The sequence below is a fragment of the Pyricularia grisea genome (assembly GCF_004355905.1).
Source record: "Pyricularia grisea strain NI907 chromosome V map unlocalized Pyricularia_grisea_NI907_Scaffold_6, whole genome shotgun sequence".
Taxonomy (NCBI): Eukaryota; Fungi; Ascomycota; class Sordariomycetes; order Magnaporthales; family Pyriculariaceae; genus Pyricularia; species Pyricularia grisea.
The window spans coordinates 2,454,258-2,473,257 of NW_022156719.1; the positions used below are offsets into that span (position 1 = coordinate 2,454,258).

A 19,000-nucleotide genomic window follows, 5' to 3' on the forward strand; every position below is an offset into this window, starting at 1 on the left:
AAATAAGCCCCCGTTGATAACGCCCTAAAGCTCGTATGCACACCTCGTCCTAACTCACCCTCCAATACAATCCTCTCTCTACTGCGCATAAGGACCATTTCCGTTTTGACCGTTTTGCCCTCCATGTCCATTCTGTCCACTATAAGCGTGCGCAACTCCCGGACTGACCGCCCGCTGAGCGTGAAGCGCAGGGCTCATCGCACGTTGCGCGTGTAGCCCCGGGCTGATGGATCGCTGCGCCGTGAAGGACCCCGCCGGGCCCAAGAACGGTCGCCCTCCCATCCCCTGTTGCTGCTGCTGCTGCTGCTGCTGCTGTCCACCATTTCCACCATTCTGATTATTCCCTTGGTGTGCAAACTGTGCCTGTGGAGGCGGTCCCAGCCCCCTCATCGACCCACCATTCGGCCCCGACTGCTGCTCCCGCTGGTGCTCCCGCTGGTGCTGCTGCTTTTGATGCTGCTGCTGCTGCTGCTGCTGCTGGCCGTTCGCCCCAGAAGCGGACTGACCAGACCCTCGAGCGCCGGGAGGACCATACGGCGTCACCGGTGTCTGCGGGGCGGTATGCTGCTGGTTCTCGAGGTAGACTCGCTCCGAGTCGATCATGCGGCAGAGCTCGTCCACGTCGTCGTACTCACCCTGCAGCGCCACCGGTGGTCCCGCGCGCAGGTAAAAGGGGCTGTCGAACTCGGGCGGGTAGAAGCCTGCGTACTCCCAGTCGACGATGGCGTTGATCTTGAGCGTGTAGGGGTCCACGAGGACGTTGCTGGCCGAGAGGTCGTTGTGGCAAAACACCAGGCTGTCCTCGTCGCGCGGTCGCATGTGCCACGGGTGGCCTTTGGATCTCCTCATGACGCGGTATGGGGGGAGGACCTGTTTTTTTTTTCCCAATGTTTAGCTGATGCCTATAGCAAAGGGGGTTTCGTTTTATGTTTTGGTAAAGTTGGATCTGTAATCTTACATGTCCTGTGGGCCCTCCCCAGTTCGGAGATGTAATATCCTTCAGAGTGGCCAAGTGCTGCTCCAGCTCGACCACGACGTGCTTCTGCTGCTCTGGCGGCAGCTGGCTCATGGGCGTACCCTCGACGAACTCGGTGATGAGGTATGCGGCCCCGTCGTCCTCAAAGCAGGCGTAGATGCGCGGGACCGGGATCTCGGTGTGCTCGGCGAGGAATGCGAGACACGCCCCTTCGTTCAGGATTCTTTCGGTGCTGAACTTGGGCACAAACATATACCCACCGTGCTTTTGCCACTCGGAGGGCTTGAGGCTCCGTTTGACCCAGGTATCTGCATATCGGTACTAGATAGAAAAGCTTATGTCAGTTATTTTTCTTTCTTGATGGGCGGCGGGGTAGTCTTTATTTCTTTTGCTTCTTCTGGTATCAATTCTCAACTGACATATTTCCGCTCGGGAGTCACTTGGATGCAGTGCTCCTCCCGCTTGGCATTGAGCTCCAAGTTCGTAGGAGGACCCATGCCGGGTTATGTGTAGGTTTTGCGAAGCACACTCTGGGTGGCTGTGTGATAACTTTTTTTTTTCTTTGTTTGGCTTGAGCTCGGTTTGTTGTCGACTTTTCAGGGAGTGGCAGAGGGTTGAACAATAAAGAAGTTGACTTTTGGGTTGGTTACTTTTTTTTTCTTTTCTGCTTCCTTTTTGGATTTCTTTTTTTGCAGTCTCTCCCCCGCCAAGAACCAAAGACAAAAGGGGCCGCCAGCCATAATGACTGAAATGCTTGCAGCCACTTGAACCCAATTTTCTGCCATTAGGTTCTTGTTAGATCGTAGCTGGTTCTCTTAGCGGCTCTTTTAGTCTGGCAAATCACTCATCTAGCTTCCGTCACGTTTTTTTTCTCCCAAGGTCCGGTTTGTTTCTACTTGGACCTGAAAAAAAAAGAATACGAAGCGGGAGAGCTGGATCTAGACTAGGAAGATATTGTACATGGTTGTTTGGAAAAGGTCAAAGGTGTAACGATGAGGGAGCAGAATTAGAAATTCGCCGAAGTTGATAACAAATTAGCTCGTTGTTCCCCCATTTGATGCCCATGTATGTACAATGCCATTTGTTCATGACCGACGCCAATGACGCCAACCAAACGTCTACATTTGCAGCTTTCAGATTGGTGCTCTAAAAACATACTAAAATTCCTTATTAGCCCAGGCAACATTCGTGGCGGTGGTTCGGTAACAACCCGCGCTGTTTTTTGTAGCCGAGGTGCACAGCCGTGTATCCGGAGGGCGGCAGGCAGCACTTGGATCCGAGACAAAACAAAATGCCCGTGTCTCGTTACCGGAGCAAGTAAACCAGTGACGGCGCATTTCTTGTAGGCAGTGAGTGACTAGACACATCTTTGCTCACTTGCCAGGTCGGCGTTGCCGTGCTTGTTTGGTCGAAATGTCAACAAAAAACTTGAGTTGTTATACAAACAAACCAATACCATACAAAATTCCCCGAGTTTCACCCTTCGTATGCCATCGTATGCACGTATTACTGGTGCCTGTATTTCTTTAGTGACTTTATTTCGTCCGACCACATGCCAGGGGAGGACATATCATTGGTCCTTGTATCCTGCCCCTTGCAAAGTGAGGCTTGCCAACATGCTTTTAAAATGTCTCATCCTCTTTGCGACGGTTTGCACATCAAACATACGGATTACCGATACAAAAAACAATCGACATCAAGAATACAGTTGGACATCATTTTGAGTGTTAGCAATGGTCCGCTGAAGAGGCTCCAGGCTCGATACCATGTTGGGGCTGATCATCTTCCACTACGAAGATACCCACATCATACGTTGAAAAAGCAACAAATTCATAAAGTGCTTTGGCTGGCCGGCCCCGGCGGAGAGCCTCCGAGATCCACATTGGAGCAATGTCAATGTGTGCTTAGCTTGAGTTGATGTCTAGAAGCAAACTTAGCATCTTGCACCACCTGCAAAATCCTATTAATAAGACCCTTGACGTTTACGTTGAGCCTTTATGCTAGTTTTAGACGCCACCTTTATGTTATAAGTCTACATGTTTACGGTCAATTGGATAACAAAGTGGCTGGGCCGTTGGTAGTAGAACGACTCAATTTTATGCTGAGGCTGGCAGGGCCGGGGTTTAAGTGGTACTTATTTTTTTTCGTATCTCCTTTTTTCTTTGGTTGAAATCCCTTGACATAAACAGATTACTTAGTGAAAATGGCCCTGTGCAAGGGGCATATACATGTATCCGCGCTTCTCCCCAGCCAGTCTATGCTCATATTGATTCAATTCCCTTCCAGTAGTAGGCCATGGAGGAAACCGGGGTACTTGGAGCGGGTTTGTAAAGCTCCTCGTTTCCATCATCTAGAATAGATCTAGATCCACTGACCACGCTATCAGAGCTGATGAATATCTTGGCAGGCTGAGCTCAGCTTCGGCTTTGTTCTCCAAAACTGCGAGTTGAAGTGAAATTTTAGCATTGGTGCGACCGATGGCGTTGAGGGCTCCAGCGCATATACTCGTTTACTACGATGAAGCACTGACTTATCTAACTAGCTTTCGATCAACGGCTGCACTACCTTCTGATTCTACTCAGCTAACACGCTTTCTAGCTCTAGTCGAATAAACATTTGGCATTTCTGTTTAGAACTATGCTCAGAGAAGAAGGAATGAGGTCCGATCGGCGAGGGAAAATAATTAATATGATATTCAGAAGAGTAGAAGAACAAAGAAAAAAATCATGTAGAAACTTGATGAGACGGGCAAACGGTTCTACCGTTCCCAAATATCCCACCCCATTGTCTTGCTCTCAAAGCTGCCACAATGAACATGAGAGACATCACGGACTAGAATTTCTCCAACCAGGCAAAAAAAAAGTATATCCTTCTCTCACAGCCATTGATGACCCGGATGCCTCTCAAATCGGGCTGGATTTTTCGACGGAATCGCAGGCGGCCGAGATGGCGAAAGCTCAAAGCGCCGTGGGCCTCTGACCGGCGTCGGTGGAAGTCGAGTCGGAGCAGGACCGATTTCTTGGTACCTCGGAGAGTTTCTTAGGGTTGATGGGTAGCCATAGGCTGAAAACTTGTGCTGGTCCTCCACGCCGTCGTGCTCGGGCCCGGTGGGCGGACGTCCAGCCTCGACGTTGTTGAGCCAGACTAGGATCATATGTAGTGCTATATTGGGAATAGCTGGTTAGTAATTGTACCAGTATATTGACGTAGTTAGTTATACAAAATGAAGGACCGTACTCAGAGGGCTCATATAGAGCGGCAGATGTTGAGCTGGTTTCGTATCCATAGTATTGGTTGGGTATATTTGGTTCAAAATGATGAGAATAGCAGGGGGTTTCTTGAAAAAAAAGAAGCGAAAGGGACCCAAATGCCTCCGAATTCGTAGACAGATGCAGGCTGGTCGAGTTTTATGAGGACTTGAGAATCGTCTTTGTACCGATATCTTTGTGCTGTCAGGTTCCTTTTGCCGCAATCGGGAGCAAGCTTTCATCAAATTTCCTTTTCTTCCAATGCTTCTGTGGCCCGTGTGGTCATCACAAGACGCTGGGTTTATTGAACAAAGGTACATCAATCAAACCTGCTCTCGATCTTCGAATTCCGAGGACAATGCATGCCATCAGTTGGAGTGACTCAATGTTCCTTTTAATGTTGCCTGAGCCCAAGTACAACCATGTATCAATGGGTTCAAATTCTTTGTCCCATGGAAAGAATCGCCATTGTCAGACTCTATCATTGCATGAACAATGAAAACGCAACAAGTCAAATACTCCAGTTTGTCTCAGATCTTCCTCAGCAGAGACTCAGTTGTAAGCAACAAAAATTTCATCATTCTTGTTAATAACAGCCGTTGAGCTCACTCAGTATTCTCAGATACTATTGTCCCTGCAGCTTTCTCGAGAAGCCACTTCAGCATATACAATGCCTTCCACACCGAACATGCATATGAGCACGGGGTTTAGTGGACGTGTGTCTAGAGCCGCCGCCGGAGACGACAAGTACAGGGTTAGTAAGCGTACTCAGGGGTATGGAATTCAGGACGCAACTAACAACAACCATCATGACCGCAGGGCCGGACATAATGGTTCGTATAGACCTCACAACCAGACGAACGCCACACAATCCAAGAGCTTCGTTGAGAGGGTGAGGTTCAACGGCGCATCGTGCATTCAGAACAGTATCAAAAACTTCAGTGGAACCAAAACCGAAGCCACAACACCATCGCCGAACACCGACGACAAGAAAAGCACAACCAACAAACCTGAAGACAAGCTGGAAAGCAAGCCGCCTAACCTGAGCAAGCCGTACGGCCGCGGCTTCTTCCCAAAGCCTTTCCCGTCGACCAAGGCAGGGCAGCACCCCAACCCACCCCAGCACGGCAGGAAGTTCGGAGACCTCCTCGAGAACCTCCAAACAGACCCCTCCCTCTGCCAACGCCGAGGCGACCGCAAATACCTCAAGAGCGCCTTCACCTTTGGCACCGTCTTCAGCACGGCGCACCACACCCCAGCCGGCGGGCCCGACGACCCGGAGCACATGACCACGACCCGCCACTACGGACGCGTCTACTCCAAGTACCGCAAGTTCATCGTGGTCGAGTGCAACGAGGTATCTTTTGTGGCTTTGCCCATCTACACTTGCAACGGCACCGGCCTGTCGAGAAAGTCGAGCCGCGAGATCCCAGAGTACATCGACGTCATGGACCGCCGCGTCGAGGTCCCGGGCCCGGCCAACGGCGTGAACGGGAGGTTGTTCTGCGTCGCCGACGGCGAGAGCGAGGACGCGCCCGTGCTGCGCGACAACAAGGACTACACCCGCGTCGGGGCCAAGGGGAACGCCTGCGTGCGCCTGACGGAGCCCTGCTCGTTCAGGTACAGCATCTGGTCGCGGATCGAGGCTCAGCTGACCGACGATTCGGTCCATCTGCTCCGCGAGGTGAGGGCTACCAAGATGGCGGCGAGCAGCTTCAAGGTGCTGCAGGAGATGAGCCCGGCTAACCTTGTGTGCCTGTTGGGGAAGATGGTCCAGGCGGACTTTGTCGAAAAGCTTGCACAAATGCAAGCGGAGAGTCTTGTCAAGATGAGAGGCCGAAAGCAAATCGAGGCTGTTGATGCCGAAAAAGATGAGGGTGAGCCCGTGGGATCCTGAGATCACACCTAGTAGTAAAGGTTGAGAATTGTGTTGTCAATTCTTCTTATTGAAACTTTTGTTTTAGTCTTGTAAACATCTCTATTGTTAGTCGCAAAGATGACGAAAGAACTTCATGCGATGTCCCTTCATAATCTGTTCACTGAATTCTGGCTATACTAATGACCCATTCAATTCCAGACCGTATTGGGAAAAAAATACATAAAGGCGCAAATAAATCCACGAGGTTGCTGAGGCCAAGTGGTCTGGGAGAGTTTTCAAGTTGAAAGGCAATTCGGCAAGGCTCGCTCATATGTTATGCTGAGCTTTCTGACCCTTGATAGAACGGTCAACCTCAACGATGACAGATTTTGAGGTTTGAGATGTATGGTCTAACTAATGAATATCAAGATGCGGACGTATTATGCAGGATTTGTTCTTGTGCTGGCCTATTATTCAGCCTTTCCTGGGTGCCTCTAGCAATGGCCCATTCCCGTGTGCACTGTTGTTAACTCTTTGCTTCTTATGTTTGGTTCTCCTCTCTTCGTTTTCCTTCAACAAATCTTGATACCCCTGGCTGTGTTTCATGTAACATGTACAGGCCGCATCCATAGCGATTTTAGCTCCTTTCCGACAGCATTCAATAGCCTTCATGGGAAGTCCGTCTGCAGCCAAGTCGACAGATATAGGTTCTGATAAAGCACAGCGTGATTAGTATTCATGAGATATAACAATCAGTCAACACACGATGACACTCTGTTAGCCGGTCGATTGGAAGGGACTTTGATCAGGGACCTGGTTTAAATCGCTCTTCTTACCATATGGTTGCCCCAGTGCTTTGGCGTTTCTTTCCCGGTATTCTTCATATCGTCGTAGGCAGTTCTTCCCTACGTCGCCCGCCAACACATAGCCACCGACGCCTGCCTCAAAACAAGTCTCAAGCGCATTGCATCCGAGCTCCTTTGCCTTCTGTCCAATACCTGTGGGAAGCAGGGAACGTTGTTAGCTTTTGCTCTTTTAGTTATAAAGCTAGAGCCTAACCCATGTAGAAGAACAAGACCACCATTCTTACCATCTGGTATTCCAAGTGCTTTCCTGTCTTTTTGCTGGTTCTGTTTATATCGTTTCACGCAATTGTTCTTTAGGGCAGCACCCAATACAAGAGTACCAAAGCCTGCCTCAATACAGGTATCAAGCGCATTACATGCGAGCTCCTTTGTCTTTTGTCCAACACCTATGGGAGGCAAAGAGCGTAATTAGAGTCAAGCCTTTTGCTAGGAAATAATAGTTTGTTCTATATCAAATGAATGCCTGTGTCATGCCTACCTCTCGGGGCTCCAGTGCCACCTTGGGAATTGTGTACTGCCAGTTGAGTGCTGCCGCCCCCGTTTATTTGAGTGGTTTCGTGGCCCCGAGGTGTCTGGCTGGGAGATCCTCCGCCCGTCAGGTCAGTGACAGGGGCGGCTATGGCGAAATAAGCCAAAGTAAGTACCACGTAGGTTGTTTTGAGCTGCATTTTCTGATTAATAGGGAATATAAAAGAGATATAGGAGTGGGGAAATGTTCTTGGCAATAATGAGCAAGGCACTGTTGAGAAAGAAAGAAACCGAAACGGAGGAATGGATAAAACTACAACCGACAACGTTAAACATAGTGATGGGGAAAATAATTCACCATTGAAGAGATACAGGAAGCATATTTATAATAAGATGACGGTAAAAAAAATCTTTGAAAAGCTGCGATAATCTTTTTAATTTTTTTTTTAAACTAGGATGTAGTTCTGGATTTGTATACAAAATCCTGAGATTAAAAATTATAATATTGTAGTTACCATTTACTATGTCAGTTGTCTGTCTAATTTGAGCCCAAGGCTTACTACGACCAGGGACCATCCATCCCTCTTGTAAATTTACACAGTTGGTGTGGGACTTTCGGGCATCTGCGTGGCTGAATCGCATGCGGTTGTTTCTTTTTCTGTCCTTTGATATTCTTAATGATGCTTAATTAGGGAATGACTCCCTGGCTCGCTCAGGCGCTTAGAAATTCGTCGGTCAAATCCGAAATGCCGTATGAATCGTTTTCATGTCATTGTATGAACGCTTTCCCTATTTTCAAGGCCCTACCGTAGCCAGTGCACCTAAAGTTGTATTTTCAAAGCTTGGCAATTTTATGCCTTTTTGGGGAGAAAAAGGACATTAGTAATGTCTCTGGATATTGCTTGTTGGAAGGGAGTCAAGTTAGACGTCAATGTAGTTGTGCCTGAAAATCGACGTTGCTTGAGCAGGGAAAGACAACGTGGCTTCCCTCGATTCTCATCAACGTGGGTGCAGTCAAGTTCGAAGCGGGCACGCAAATACGCAGAACAAGGGTTGCCAGTGGCGTGTGGTTTTCTGTGAATTATGAAATCGCCTAACAACTCATGGCTGATCCAGAGATTCTCTTGCATTAGAGATCACCGCACAGATACTTGGCCGGAATCTCCCCATAAAGAAAAAAGGGAATTTCCCAGCAAATCCTGACTAGACCCTCTGGGAAGTGGGTGCCTCATTTTCATATAGCCAGGGGCGCGGTTCGCGTACCAGTCGGCCCCCAAAAGCGTCCGGGCGAAGAGCCGAGAGCCTGGTCGACGTTGAGCCATGCCCTTGCCTTAAATATGCATGATGGGTGAGTATGGCCCGATCTTCAAAGCCTTCCTATAGTCTGAGGCTGTGACGGATAAGTCGTACGACCGGGTTGACCAAACCGTATGTTGTCTTAGTGGCATTGGTTATATTGATATTGGCTATGGTTTGTATATTGAGTTCGACAAAGCCACCATTCCTTGTTGTCTATGGACCGACCTCAAAGCAGAAGAAAGCACATGAGTTCAGAGCAGAAGAACGACCAACGCCGTGGCATCTCCTTTTTTGCGTTCTGTTTTCCCTTTGGCTTGTATGCCTTCCTATCAAAAGCCACACCTTGTCTCCGACAAAGAAATAAATAGGTCTGTATTTGGCGTCGTAGCGACGTTTGTACTCTTCGGCAGCCACATCCATGGCCAGCCGGGCTTCCCAGCGAAGATGCTTGCGGAAATACTGGATTTCGCCGGCTTCCTCAGAAATGCTTTTGGTAGTTAATCTATCCATTGGGTCTTGAATTCTGAACCCAAACATTTGTCAAAGACCAACGTCCAACGTGCCGAATTGCATGTACACATCCTCGTCCATAATGTTGTTATTCATAAAATACCCTGCCCTAGTGGCTGTGGGCATTATGCCATCCGCCCTGCGCAGGCCTACGCTCGTCTGGGCGCGGGAGAACGGGCCTCTAGCCGTCTCTCCCCGACAAATTCATGTCTAGTTCGTTGTTCGCGGCGTCTGCGTTATGTGCAGTGTTGCCCCCTGCGACCTTCGGATCCTTTTCCTCTTCCACGTCCTCCTCGTCACTCTCGTCTCCAGCCGGCTGGTCTGCGATGGCGTCTGGTGCGGATGCATTTGTCTCGGTCCGTCGGTTGGCCGCGATCGACGCGGCGACGTCGACTTCCATCTCGTCAACTGCCAGCTTGCTTCAGGCGGCTACATTCCATCTGTGAGATAGTGGCCTTGTTTTTGCCCCTTTTATTCCTCGACCTTTTTCTTTTTAGCGATAGGGATTGACCGCCCTCGTATTTGTACTCAACGGTATAAGACAGCAACCTCTGCTGATAGGTGGAGTATGTTGTTAGCAGTATTATCAGCCTTGCTGTCGGTGGCTCGTGCTTCTCCGCCTCCATCCGGCGCGACCAGTCTTTAAGCTGCTGTTTCTTTATTGTTACTGTTTTCTGCGCCTGACTGTGGGCATACTCAGGTGTACCGTAGTATATTTGGGCTTTCAGCATGCCGGAGAAGAGCTTGTGTACCGTCTCCAGTGCGTCGGTGACCAGACTTTTGGTACTACGACGATGCTAGGGTGGAGAGTAACGTCCTGGCCGCCATCTTTCAACTCTTTCAGTTTCGTCGCCTGTGCTGCTTCAGTTGTCTTTATGCCAGCGGGGTTATGTTTTTACGTGGCTTTGTCGAATATATAGTTCAAATGTTCCAGCGAATATCCGCTTCGGCCGAACTGGCCATAAACAAGTCGGGTGACGGAGCATAATCGACGGGAGAGTGACTCGGTGATGCTAGTGTTGCTTTCTGCGTCGGCGAAAACAACTTCCCTTGCGCGTTAGCCGGCATCCATTTTCACAGATAGCTTAGCAATATGTGGCAAGTGAGACTGCCTGACTTGATGGTCGTGCCCTGCCATCGGCATCTGATTGCGAGGACTTTCGCTTACCATAAGTAGACGGGTCCGCCACTGCCTCCAGCAAGAAACGCGGCCGATCAGTTAGGACTGGCCAGTTTGGACGTCCGCAGGTTGAGATGGGGCAGAAATCTAAATGGTTTACGTGTATGTTTAGTATAAAACTCTTCCGGGCCGAGTAGCGAATTCAAGTCCTTCCTCGGATTCAGTCAACCCTATCCGATAATTATGGATAAACGATACCAGAACAAAGATTGATTCACTCACAAGGCTTCTCTTTTCGTCATTGAACTCTTCGGTACACTCCGGCGTGAAGAGCAACCACAAATATGAGTTGAACAGGGGTCCTAAGGCCCCGCGTATATATTCGTAACTTATGGCCCCGTTCGTGCGGCCAGCCTCCAGTCACCTCGGACTTTGTTGAGCACCGGAGAGCCACGGTGACAGGATCTATAGCGATATAGTTGCTGTCCTGAAGCGTTTACGCCGCTGAAAAACGATATTGGTACAGGCACCTCGTGATGTTGTGCTGACGTTATATATAGCAATGGAATATAGGAATGGAAACGCGGCTGTCGGGAGTTGTAGCCCCGACTGTGACGAAGGAAGTTCGCGGTATTTCAATTCATCAAAGTCGAAGTATAGTAGGGCAGAAAACACCAAAGGAAATAAATGATGATTATATAGCGGAGAATATTGTGGGCATCGAGTGCTTCTACTCTTCCCAAATCACCGAATAAATGGACTGGAGTTTAAACCATAAACGGAATATTTAGAGTGAATGTGAGCAACTAGAGGAGATCATAACGATGTTTGAGCTGTGTGTGATCCAAGAAAAATAAATAAATAGTTTTGTTCCTCACCAACAACTAGAACTAGTAGCGAAGCCTGCTCACCAGTCGAGCCATGGTATGCCCAGTCGGGTAGGCGATGCTTTTTGACTAGCTGTGCCTAGCCTGCGGGTAGCATACACAGACTCGAGGTATATTCTCCGTTTATCACGTTGATAACGTTGCGGCCACAGGACAGTCATAGCCTTTGTCGAAGACGAAAGGCATGCCGGAGGGTTGCTGGTAGGTTCTCGTATAGGGGAAAAAAGGGTGGTGCTTCAGGGGTTAAATGCCTAATAGATTCGCGAATTGCCCCATGTGGCCCAGCCAACTCGAATGCCCCCGCTTTAATGGATCCAACGCAAAGGCAATGAGGACCCTTAACCAAAGAGGCGGGTCCTAAATCAAACCAATTGTTCAACGGTTTTGAAAGCCCTAATCACGCCCCTCTCCGTGGAGCAATATAATATCAAAAAAATGACCGGCACCCAAGGCAAGATGGCCGAGTTGGTCTAAGGCGCTAGCTTCAGGTTTCAATCCTCGGGTTGAGATATGATCTTGCTAGTCTAGTAATAGGCGTGGGTTCGAATCCCACTCTTGTCAATATTATGTCACCTAGCTTCAGTTGAATGGGATTTTCTTTTGTTTTTGCTTGCGATCTGGGTTATGAAACTGCCATGCTTAAAGCTGCGACGGTTGGGAGTCTTTATAGACGTCGTTGACGCTGGTTGCTGGGGTTTGCTTGACGGACATATATGTCATAAACTTTCCACTTTGTGGTCTATTACGTGCATGCGTCAAGCTAGTGATTATATACAGTCTTAGTTTGTACAAGACACTGCTGTCTCGGGTTGACTACATGTTTGGGCGTGCTAGTGCTGATCTCAGTACAAAACCACAGACACGCAATGATCAAACTGGACTAAACGTACAGACAATCTGACAACATCCCTAGGTTTCACTTTAACAACCATGGCAATCTTTTTGCATACCTATAACAGCAAACTCAACCGCACCAACAATGGCAAAACACTACCTAGGCGGGAAATCAAACCACAAGCTGGGCAGAGACAAACCCGTTGCTCAGCTTCTGCCTGTGAAGATCCTGCTGTTCCGGATTAGGGGTTAAACGCCTGTGGAAAGCGGCTTCCGAGTCGCCCGGGATGCGGGAACCCATTCGGTCCGGAACCAGGTCCGGCGAGACGGACCGTACGGGATACTCAGCAGCAGGCGGCAGGGCGTGCAGGAGCGACGAGGTCACGGGCTTTGGGGCGTGCACGGTCGGTGCCTGCACCTCCTCGTCCAAAACGACCCGCGGTGGGACGGAGACGGTGCCTGTGCGCATCTTGGAGGGGAGTATCTGTTCGAACCCTTGCGTCTTTGCCACCTTCTCGATGCTCTTGAAGTACTGTTTTATTGGTGGAGGGGAAAGGGTCAGTAAGCGAATACCCCTTGTTTGCGAGCGGGTATATCCGAAGGGTTTAACGACCTGGAAAACACAATGCGAAAAAAATAAAAATGCATACCTTGACAGTTTTTACCTGCAGCTCCAGGGTAGCATCCTCGTCACACACTATCATTGGGTGAGGGTGCAGCTGCAGGCTCGACAGAGTCCACATGTGGTTGACCCCCTGCTCGAGACACCTCTGCAGCGCCAAGGCCTTGCGTGCGCCCAGGATTATGACGACGACCTCGCGGGCCTCGAGCACAGTCTGCACGCCCACGGTCAAGGCCATCTTGGGGACCTTTTCCATGTCGTTGCCGAAGAAGCGCGAGTTGGCCAGGATGGTGTCATACGCAAGCGTCTTGACCCGTGTGCGAGAGGCTAGTGATGAGCCGGGCTCGTTGAAGGCTATGTGGCCATCCTCGCCGATGCCGGCCAGGAAGAGGTCGATACCGCCAGCTCGACGGATGGACTCTTCGTAGGCAACGCACTCGGCCTCGAGGTTTGGTGCGTTGCCATCCAAGATGTGAACGTTGGCCGGGTTGACGTCTACGTGTGAAAAGAAGTGCTTCCACATGAAGGAGTGGTAGCTTTCGGGGTGGTCCCGAGGGATCCCGATGTACTCATCCATGTTGAAGGTGACGACATGCTCGAATGAGATCTGGTTTTCGGATTAGAATGGATACGGGGGCCTCTGGTCACGGGGAAAGGAGCCACCACATCACGGCACTAACCTCCCCGGCTTTGTGCTTCTCCACTAGTATTCTGTAGATACCCAACGGGCTGGACCCTGTCGGGAGGCCGAGCACAAAAGGGTGTGCTGCTGTGGGATGAAAATGGTTGATCCGTTCAACAATGTAGTTTGCCACATAGCGACTGGCTTGCTCGTCGTTATCCCTGATGATGAGCCTCATTTTGTTGGTGTGAGAAAAGAGTAATAAAGGAAAGATATATAGATAAGAAAGATGTAACTAGGGACGAGTTGTTGGGATGAAGAGCGCCGCTGTTTGTTCTGAGATAGACCGATACAGAAGCGTGTATTGCTGGTGAACGTTGTATCTATTCTAGCGCATGTGAATTGTGTGAGGTTGAGATGCTGGGTTTATTTTCAGGTGCTCTTGTATGAACAAACAAGCTCTGGACAAGACCTGTGGGTGGCCCAGGTGAGAACTTTCTAGACGAACCTCGCTGTAGTCAAGTGCAGGGAATACTTGCGGGTGCGGACTGTTGGTCGCAAACAAGGTTGTTATCGGAAACGTCGGCTTAAGAGAGCCTAGCTCGGATGTTGCCAGCGATTATGGGCCTGAACTGACGTACGACAAGCTCCGGACTCTAACAAATATGCTTACCACCGGAGTAACTTGAAGCCCCGTGCAATACGACCAGTAGGGATTCGACTCAGGTTCACGCGCTCACGTTGTTGGACAGGATCATCGGCGCTTACCCCGGAATAACTCCTGCACTTTTGGCCTATAACGCTCAATCGTCATAGCGAGGACGGACGTTCTTTCATCCACATCCATAGACGCCTGAATCAAGTGACAGGCTTGACGCAGATCCAATTCCATGGCTAGTGGACGTCCCTGGGGCATTGAGTGACGTTAGGGCAGATAGCTGTATCTGGAAGGGCTGGTGACATGAGCACAAAACTAGCGGGATATGGAAGCCGGCTGGTGCAAGGTGATGAAACGTTATATTGTGGTATAGCAACTATCCACTTGGGATGAAAGTGTGCAGTGCGGTAGTTAGCGAGTGGCAACCAAATCCACAACCTCCACAGTGCAAAGGCTAACCGAAGATGAATCGAATCGAATCCAGCAGACACCATGAGCCCGCATCGTAAGCGTATTACCAATTACCTTGGGGCATGGGTATCGTCTGATATAGAAACACGGCCAGTCGGGATCTCTCCCTTTCCCGCACGAGATGCAAAGACCGAGAATAATCATGCAAAGCATATACTCAACGGCAGCGGAGGTTATTGTTGGAGACGTCCAGGAGAAAACATAATAGAAGGCAGATTGATCTCAGATGCCCGGGACGATGCACGGGAACTGATTGCACTGCAGTTGATGCAAGAATACGGTACTTGACCCATCAAAGGACCCATCAAAGACCAGTGTCTGTTGTCTGTCGTAGTCAATAAATTTCGGGTTGCGGCAGGTATCCTTGGCGAGTTTTGACTTTCTGTCGTCAGCCGGGTAGATAGCACTGCGTCGAATCTGAGTGTCGTCGATGATGATGATGCAAATTGGACTTGGGCCTGCTGTTGTAGTACCTAAGCGATGGTACGGTACCCAAAAAAAACCCCCGATTCTATGGCGATTGGTTTGCTGCTACTCCACAGAGTGGTGGGGGAGTTTTTGTTCTAGAGCCCCACTAAACATCCACCAGATTCAGGATGTGGGGTTCGACAATGGCGATAAGCTCAGTGCAGGGTCCAATACTGTACCACCCACTTTGTCAAGTTTTAACTGATGTCAGGCAACGTTACCTATCGCAATTGTACCGTACCGTACTTCTAGCTGTCACATTACCTGACCTTTTGCTGGACTGCTACCTACCAAACAAAAAAAACACATTCGGGTCCTTCGTTATCGTTGTCTTCAGCCCCCGATTCTTGGCAGTCCGTTGATCACTTCCCCACTAGGCCGCGCTATCCACCAGAGCAAGTCTTGCAATTGAACCCAGTCTTGCCAGTCACCCCGCCGCTGGCCTTCATGTTGGCTACCTTTTGTACTGTAGTGTTTTCAACACGTCAGCTCAACTCGTGGCTGGACCCGCGCTTGACGCCTTTGGCCTGAACGACATTTGCAGAACTGCGAGGCTCGCGAGAGCGATAACCCTTACCAGAGTTAGTCCTAGTCGGGCTGGCTGGCTGGCTACTTGGCCACTGGAGTTCTTTCCCCGCAGGGCCAAGCAGAGATTCGTCTCCCCAACAGCAACGACTGGTCATTTTGAGGGTTCCAGTTCTCAATACCAACCAATACTGCTGCAGCTGTATGTGTAGGTAGGTGCACGCAATGTAACAGGACTAGGCTGGATTGCTCACGTGCCAATTTCGCCCTGTCTACCTAGAGGAAGGCAGACACCTGTCCAATGTAGGCAGAAGGTTTCGCATGTTGAAGAAGCCAGCTGAGGCCAAAAACAAAATGACATTTTCTGTCGAGTTAAAATCGCATCCCGTGCTTGATACTAGTCTAGCAGCTACTGGTCAAACTGTCTAGGACATCATTCCAGATTATATCTATTTCTATTTTCTTCAATCAGCCAAAAAAAAAAAAAAAATACCAAGTCAACATTCCTTTCGGCACCTACTTAATTGCTGGTTCATCTGATTGGGTTCGCTGATCCATAGGTCTAGAAGCCAACTCCATTACGAACCAACGCAGCAACAATCCAATATCAATAGCAACCATACCGGGATTAATCCACGCCATTTCACCGCTTATTGTCGCAACACACTAAAAAGTACGTACCTGGTTTTGTAGTTGGTTAGGTTCCATCGCTCCCGCGCGCCTTGCAGCCGCCAGGGCGCTTCCATAGTACGCACATTGCTATTCGTTGTCTCTTGCTCACGCATTTGATTTTGTACGGCTGCAAAGTCGGCCATTTGGGGTGCTTTCTCCTCCGCCTTGGATTGGGCAGCTTTGACTCTCAATCTGTAGCTCATACTTTTTTTTTTCTTTCTTTCTTTAAAGGTATTAACATCCCCCCTGTATACTTTAAATTCTTGTCTTAGTTGTTGACGGTTCACGTTACCGGGGGGTTTCCAACTATAGGTCTTATGCACCTCGTATTTGAGTAACAGGACAGACCAAGAAACAAACAAAAAAAAAGTCCATCCACGGTCGCCGTCGGCGGGTCGATCGATCCGAAGACTGGACCCTTGGTGTGTGGGTGGATATGGTAAATTCGGACCGCAACCATTTTCCGATAAATACGGCCGCGCCCTCTCGCCTTCACGGTCTCTCGGTGTCATGCAGCCGCTCATTTCTGCCATGACATCGCTACGCGACTTGATCATCGCGGCTTTCAAGTCCCTCACCAGGGGCAAGTCCTTCATACAGGCCCTGCTGGCCTTTTGGATCAGCCCCAACGTCCTCAAAGAGTGCCAGGAGTCAAACGATGGCTCGTCTTCGTCAATCCTTGTCCAGGACTTCCTCTTGGACGTGGAAAGTCTCCTCTCCCAGCCGATAGAGCCTGCGGCTCTGCTCGGCTTCTCCAGGAACCTCAAGACACAGTTTCGCCAGCGGCTGTGGTCGAACCGTGCTTGCATGCTGCCTTCATACAACTATCAGCTGCCAAATGGTGTGGAGAAAGGCCGCTACCTGTCCGTGGATGTCGGCGGCTCAACGCTCCGCGTGGCCTTGGTTGAGCTAAAGGGGCTGGAGGAGGGTGGCTACGAGGGCTGCAGCCGAATTATTAGGATCGACAACTTCCGCATAGATGTCGGCATCAAAGGGCTTGTCGGAAGAGCCTTTTTTGACTGGATGGCGGAAAGGATCCTCGAAACACTCAACTCGGCGTCAGAGGGTGTTGACGTTAGCAAGGATGAACTCAACGGTAGCTTACAAGCCCCAATCCCAATGGGCCTTGCATGGAGCTTTCCAATTGAGTAAGTTTTTAGACCCTAATATCCAATTGCTTGGATATACTGATTAGCAGGGATTGTTATTTCCGCTCCGAACCCTCAATATTCATATTTTATGGCTAACTTCTGCCTACCAGACAAACATCACTGAAAGGAGGCTTGTTGCAAAACATGGGCAAGGGATTCCTCGCCGCCGACGGACTGCTTGGTCAAGACCTCGGCGAAATAGTTAAACAAGCATGCAGTGGCCACAGCCTCCACGTTGAAGTCGCAGCCATAATCAACGACTCGTCTGCCGCGCTTCTATCCGAATCTTACCGTCGCCCATCGACCCGCTTCGGGCTCATTCTCGGAACAGGGTTCAACATCGCAGCGTACATGCCAGTGACCACCATCGACCGGCCCAAGTTTGGGGTTCGCCCGGACAGCTGGTTCGACAAAGCAAGCCACGTCATTGTCAACACAGAAATGGGCATGTTTGGTCAGGGTTTCCTGCCGATGACCCGCTGGGATGAGCAGTTGAAAGCAGCACACCCGAAGCCTGAATTCCAACCCCTGGAGCACTTTGTTGCCGGCCTCTACATCGGCGAGCTTGCTCGGCTTATCATGATTGAAGCTATAGAGACAACTGGTCTTTTTGGAGGTGTTGTTCCGCCGAGCTTGGTGGGCCCTTATACTTTGGAAACCGAGACTTTGTCTATCCTTGAAAGGTGAGATTGCTCTCCCACAGACTATTACTTTCTCGCCACTATACTAAAAATTATTTGCCATCATAAAGCGACGAAAGTCCCATTCTAGAAAAAGCCCTAGCTGCATTCGCATCCCGACATCCGTCGTCACAAAAACCCCTCGTCTCGGACATCTTGGCCCTGCGTACCATATCCAAGCTGGTCACCCGTCGCTCTGCCGCCATGGTCGCGGCCGCTCTGTACGGACTCTGGGAGCTCAAGAGAGAAACCGAGAACGAGTATCTCGAGCCGCAGCAAAATGGGAAATCTACCGGTGTGCAGCAGTTTGCACGAGAGACCAAAGCCGAGCTGGATCTCGGTCGCGTCGTGGTTGGGTTCAACGGATCTGTTATTGAGCAATACCCCGGGTATCGATCAAACTGTCAGGTGTATATTGATGCGCTCGTCAAAGCATCAAGGGAGCAGCCATCCCAGGGAGGAGATTTGTCCCATGAAGAGGGGCTTATTGAGCTTGTTCCAGCAAAGGAGAGCTCGCTCCTCGGGGCGGCTGTGGCTCTGGCATGTCTTGAAAGAGGCAAGGCCAACTGAATCCAGTTATAGACAGAACCAGTCTTTTTTAGCATCAGCGTATTATTATTTATTAATCGAATTTTACTTTTGCAAAGCTGCCGTCTTTGACGAGATCAATCACATGACTGCTCTCAGAAAAGTAGTTCAGGGTCATTCAATCCTGAAACAGACACGTAGATGCAAGAGTTGCAAACCCATGTGACCTTTTTTTTTTTTTTTTTTTTTTTTTTAAAAAAAAAAAAAAAAAAAAAACCACAAGGCAAAGAAAATGATGGTATCATAAGCCGTTTAACTAAGCGACAGAGGGAATGCACTAAAACACAAGGGGTAAGACTAGAAACTAGTGTCAAAACCCCCCCAACAGAAACAGGATGAATGATATTTCTTTTTCACTTTAGTTAATCAGCCGCAAAATATCGCTTCGCCCGCATGCGGCCCTGTTGAGCTTTGACCTCAGCCGGCGCACTCGTATGGTGTACAACATGAGGTCGGTAAATAGCATCGACCGGTGGC

General features: G+C 49.6%; 7 protein-coding genes across 7 annotated transcripts; 2 read left to right on the forward strand and 5 right to left on the reverse strand.

Moving 5' to 3' along the window:
- Nucleotides 1-78: 78 nt before the first annotated feature.
- PgNI_08694 (uncharacterized protein) lies at nucleotides 79-1,473 on the reverse strand (the record flags this gene model as incomplete). Its single annotated transcript, XM_031128689.1, has 3 exons — nucleotides 79-870; nucleotides 959-1,297; nucleotides 1,396-1,473. The coding sequence occupies 3 exons, from the start codon at nucleotides 1,471-1,473 to the stop codon at nucleotides 79-81; spliced, it is 1,209 nt and encodes a 402-aa protein (XP_030979154.1).
- A 2,378-nt stretch (nucleotides 1,474-3,851) lies between these two features.
- On the reverse strand, nucleotides 3,852-4,262 carry PgNI_08695 (uncharacterized protein; the record flags this gene model as incomplete). Its single annotated transcript, XM_031128690.1, has 2 exons — nucleotides 3,852-4,138; nucleotides 4,214-4,262. The coding sequence occupies 2 exons, from the start codon at nucleotides 4,260-4,262 to the stop codon at nucleotides 3,852-3,854; spliced, it is 336 nt and encodes a 111-aa protein (XP_030979155.1).
- Nucleotides 4,263-4,894: 632 nt separating this feature from the next.
- On the forward strand, nucleotides 4,895-6,121 carry PgNI_08696 (uncharacterized protein; the record flags this gene model as incomplete). The annotated part of the gene is made up of 1 exon (XM_031128691.1): nucleotides 4,895-6,121. The coding sequence occupies one exon, from the start codon at nucleotides 4,895-4,897 to the stop codon at nucleotides 6,119-6,121; it is 1,227 nt and encodes a 408-aa protein (XP_030979152.1).
- A 435-nt stretch (nucleotides 6,122-6,556) lies between these two features.
- Nucleotides 6,557-7,616, reverse strand: PgNI_08697 (uncharacterized protein; the record flags this gene model as incomplete). Its single annotated transcript, XM_031128692.1, has 4 exons — nucleotides 6,557-6,792; nucleotides 6,919-7,080; nucleotides 7,173-7,334; nucleotides 7,427-7,616. 4 exons carry the CDS (start codon nucleotides 7,614-7,616, stop codon nucleotides 6,557-6,559), a joined length of 750 nt encoding a protein of 249 aa, XP_030979153.1.
- A 1,790-nt stretch (nucleotides 7,617-9,406) lies between these two features.
- PgNI_08698 (uncharacterized protein) lies at nucleotides 9,407-9,625 on the reverse strand (the record flags this gene model as incomplete). Its single annotated transcript, XM_031128693.1, has 1 exon — nucleotides 9,407-9,625. One exon carries the CDS (start codon nucleotides 9,623-9,625, stop codon nucleotides 9,407-9,409), a length of 219 nt encoding a protein of 72 aa, XP_030979146.1.
- A 2,327-nt stretch (nucleotides 9,626-11,952) lies between these two features.
- PgNI_08699 (uncharacterized protein) lies at nucleotides 11,953-14,204 on the reverse strand. The gene is made up of 3 exons (XM_031128694.1): nucleotides 13,369-14,204; nucleotides 12,717-13,295; nucleotides 11,953-12,598 (listed from the first exon to the last, which is right to left on the reverse strand). Exons 1-3 carry the CDS (start codon nucleotides 13,546-13,548, stop codon nucleotides 12,239-12,241), a joined length of 1,119 nt encoding a protein of 372 aa, XP_030979147.1. The 5' UTR covers nucleotides 13,549-14,204; the 3' UTR covers nucleotides 11,953-12,238.
- A 2,186-nt stretch (nucleotides 14,205-16,390) lies between these two features.
- On the forward strand, nucleotides 16,391-18,546 carry PgNI_08700 (uncharacterized protein). Its single transcript, XM_031128695.1, has 3 exons — nucleotides 16,391-17,252; nucleotides 17,366-17,938; nucleotides 18,007-18,546. The coding sequence occupies exons 1-3, from the start codon at nucleotides 16,615-16,617 to the stop codon at nucleotides 18,503-18,505; spliced, it is 1,710 nt and encodes a 569-aa protein (XP_030978507.1). The 5' UTR covers nucleotides 16,391-16,614; the 3' UTR covers nucleotides 18,506-18,546.
- Nucleotides 18,547-19,000: the final 454 nt, after the last annotated feature.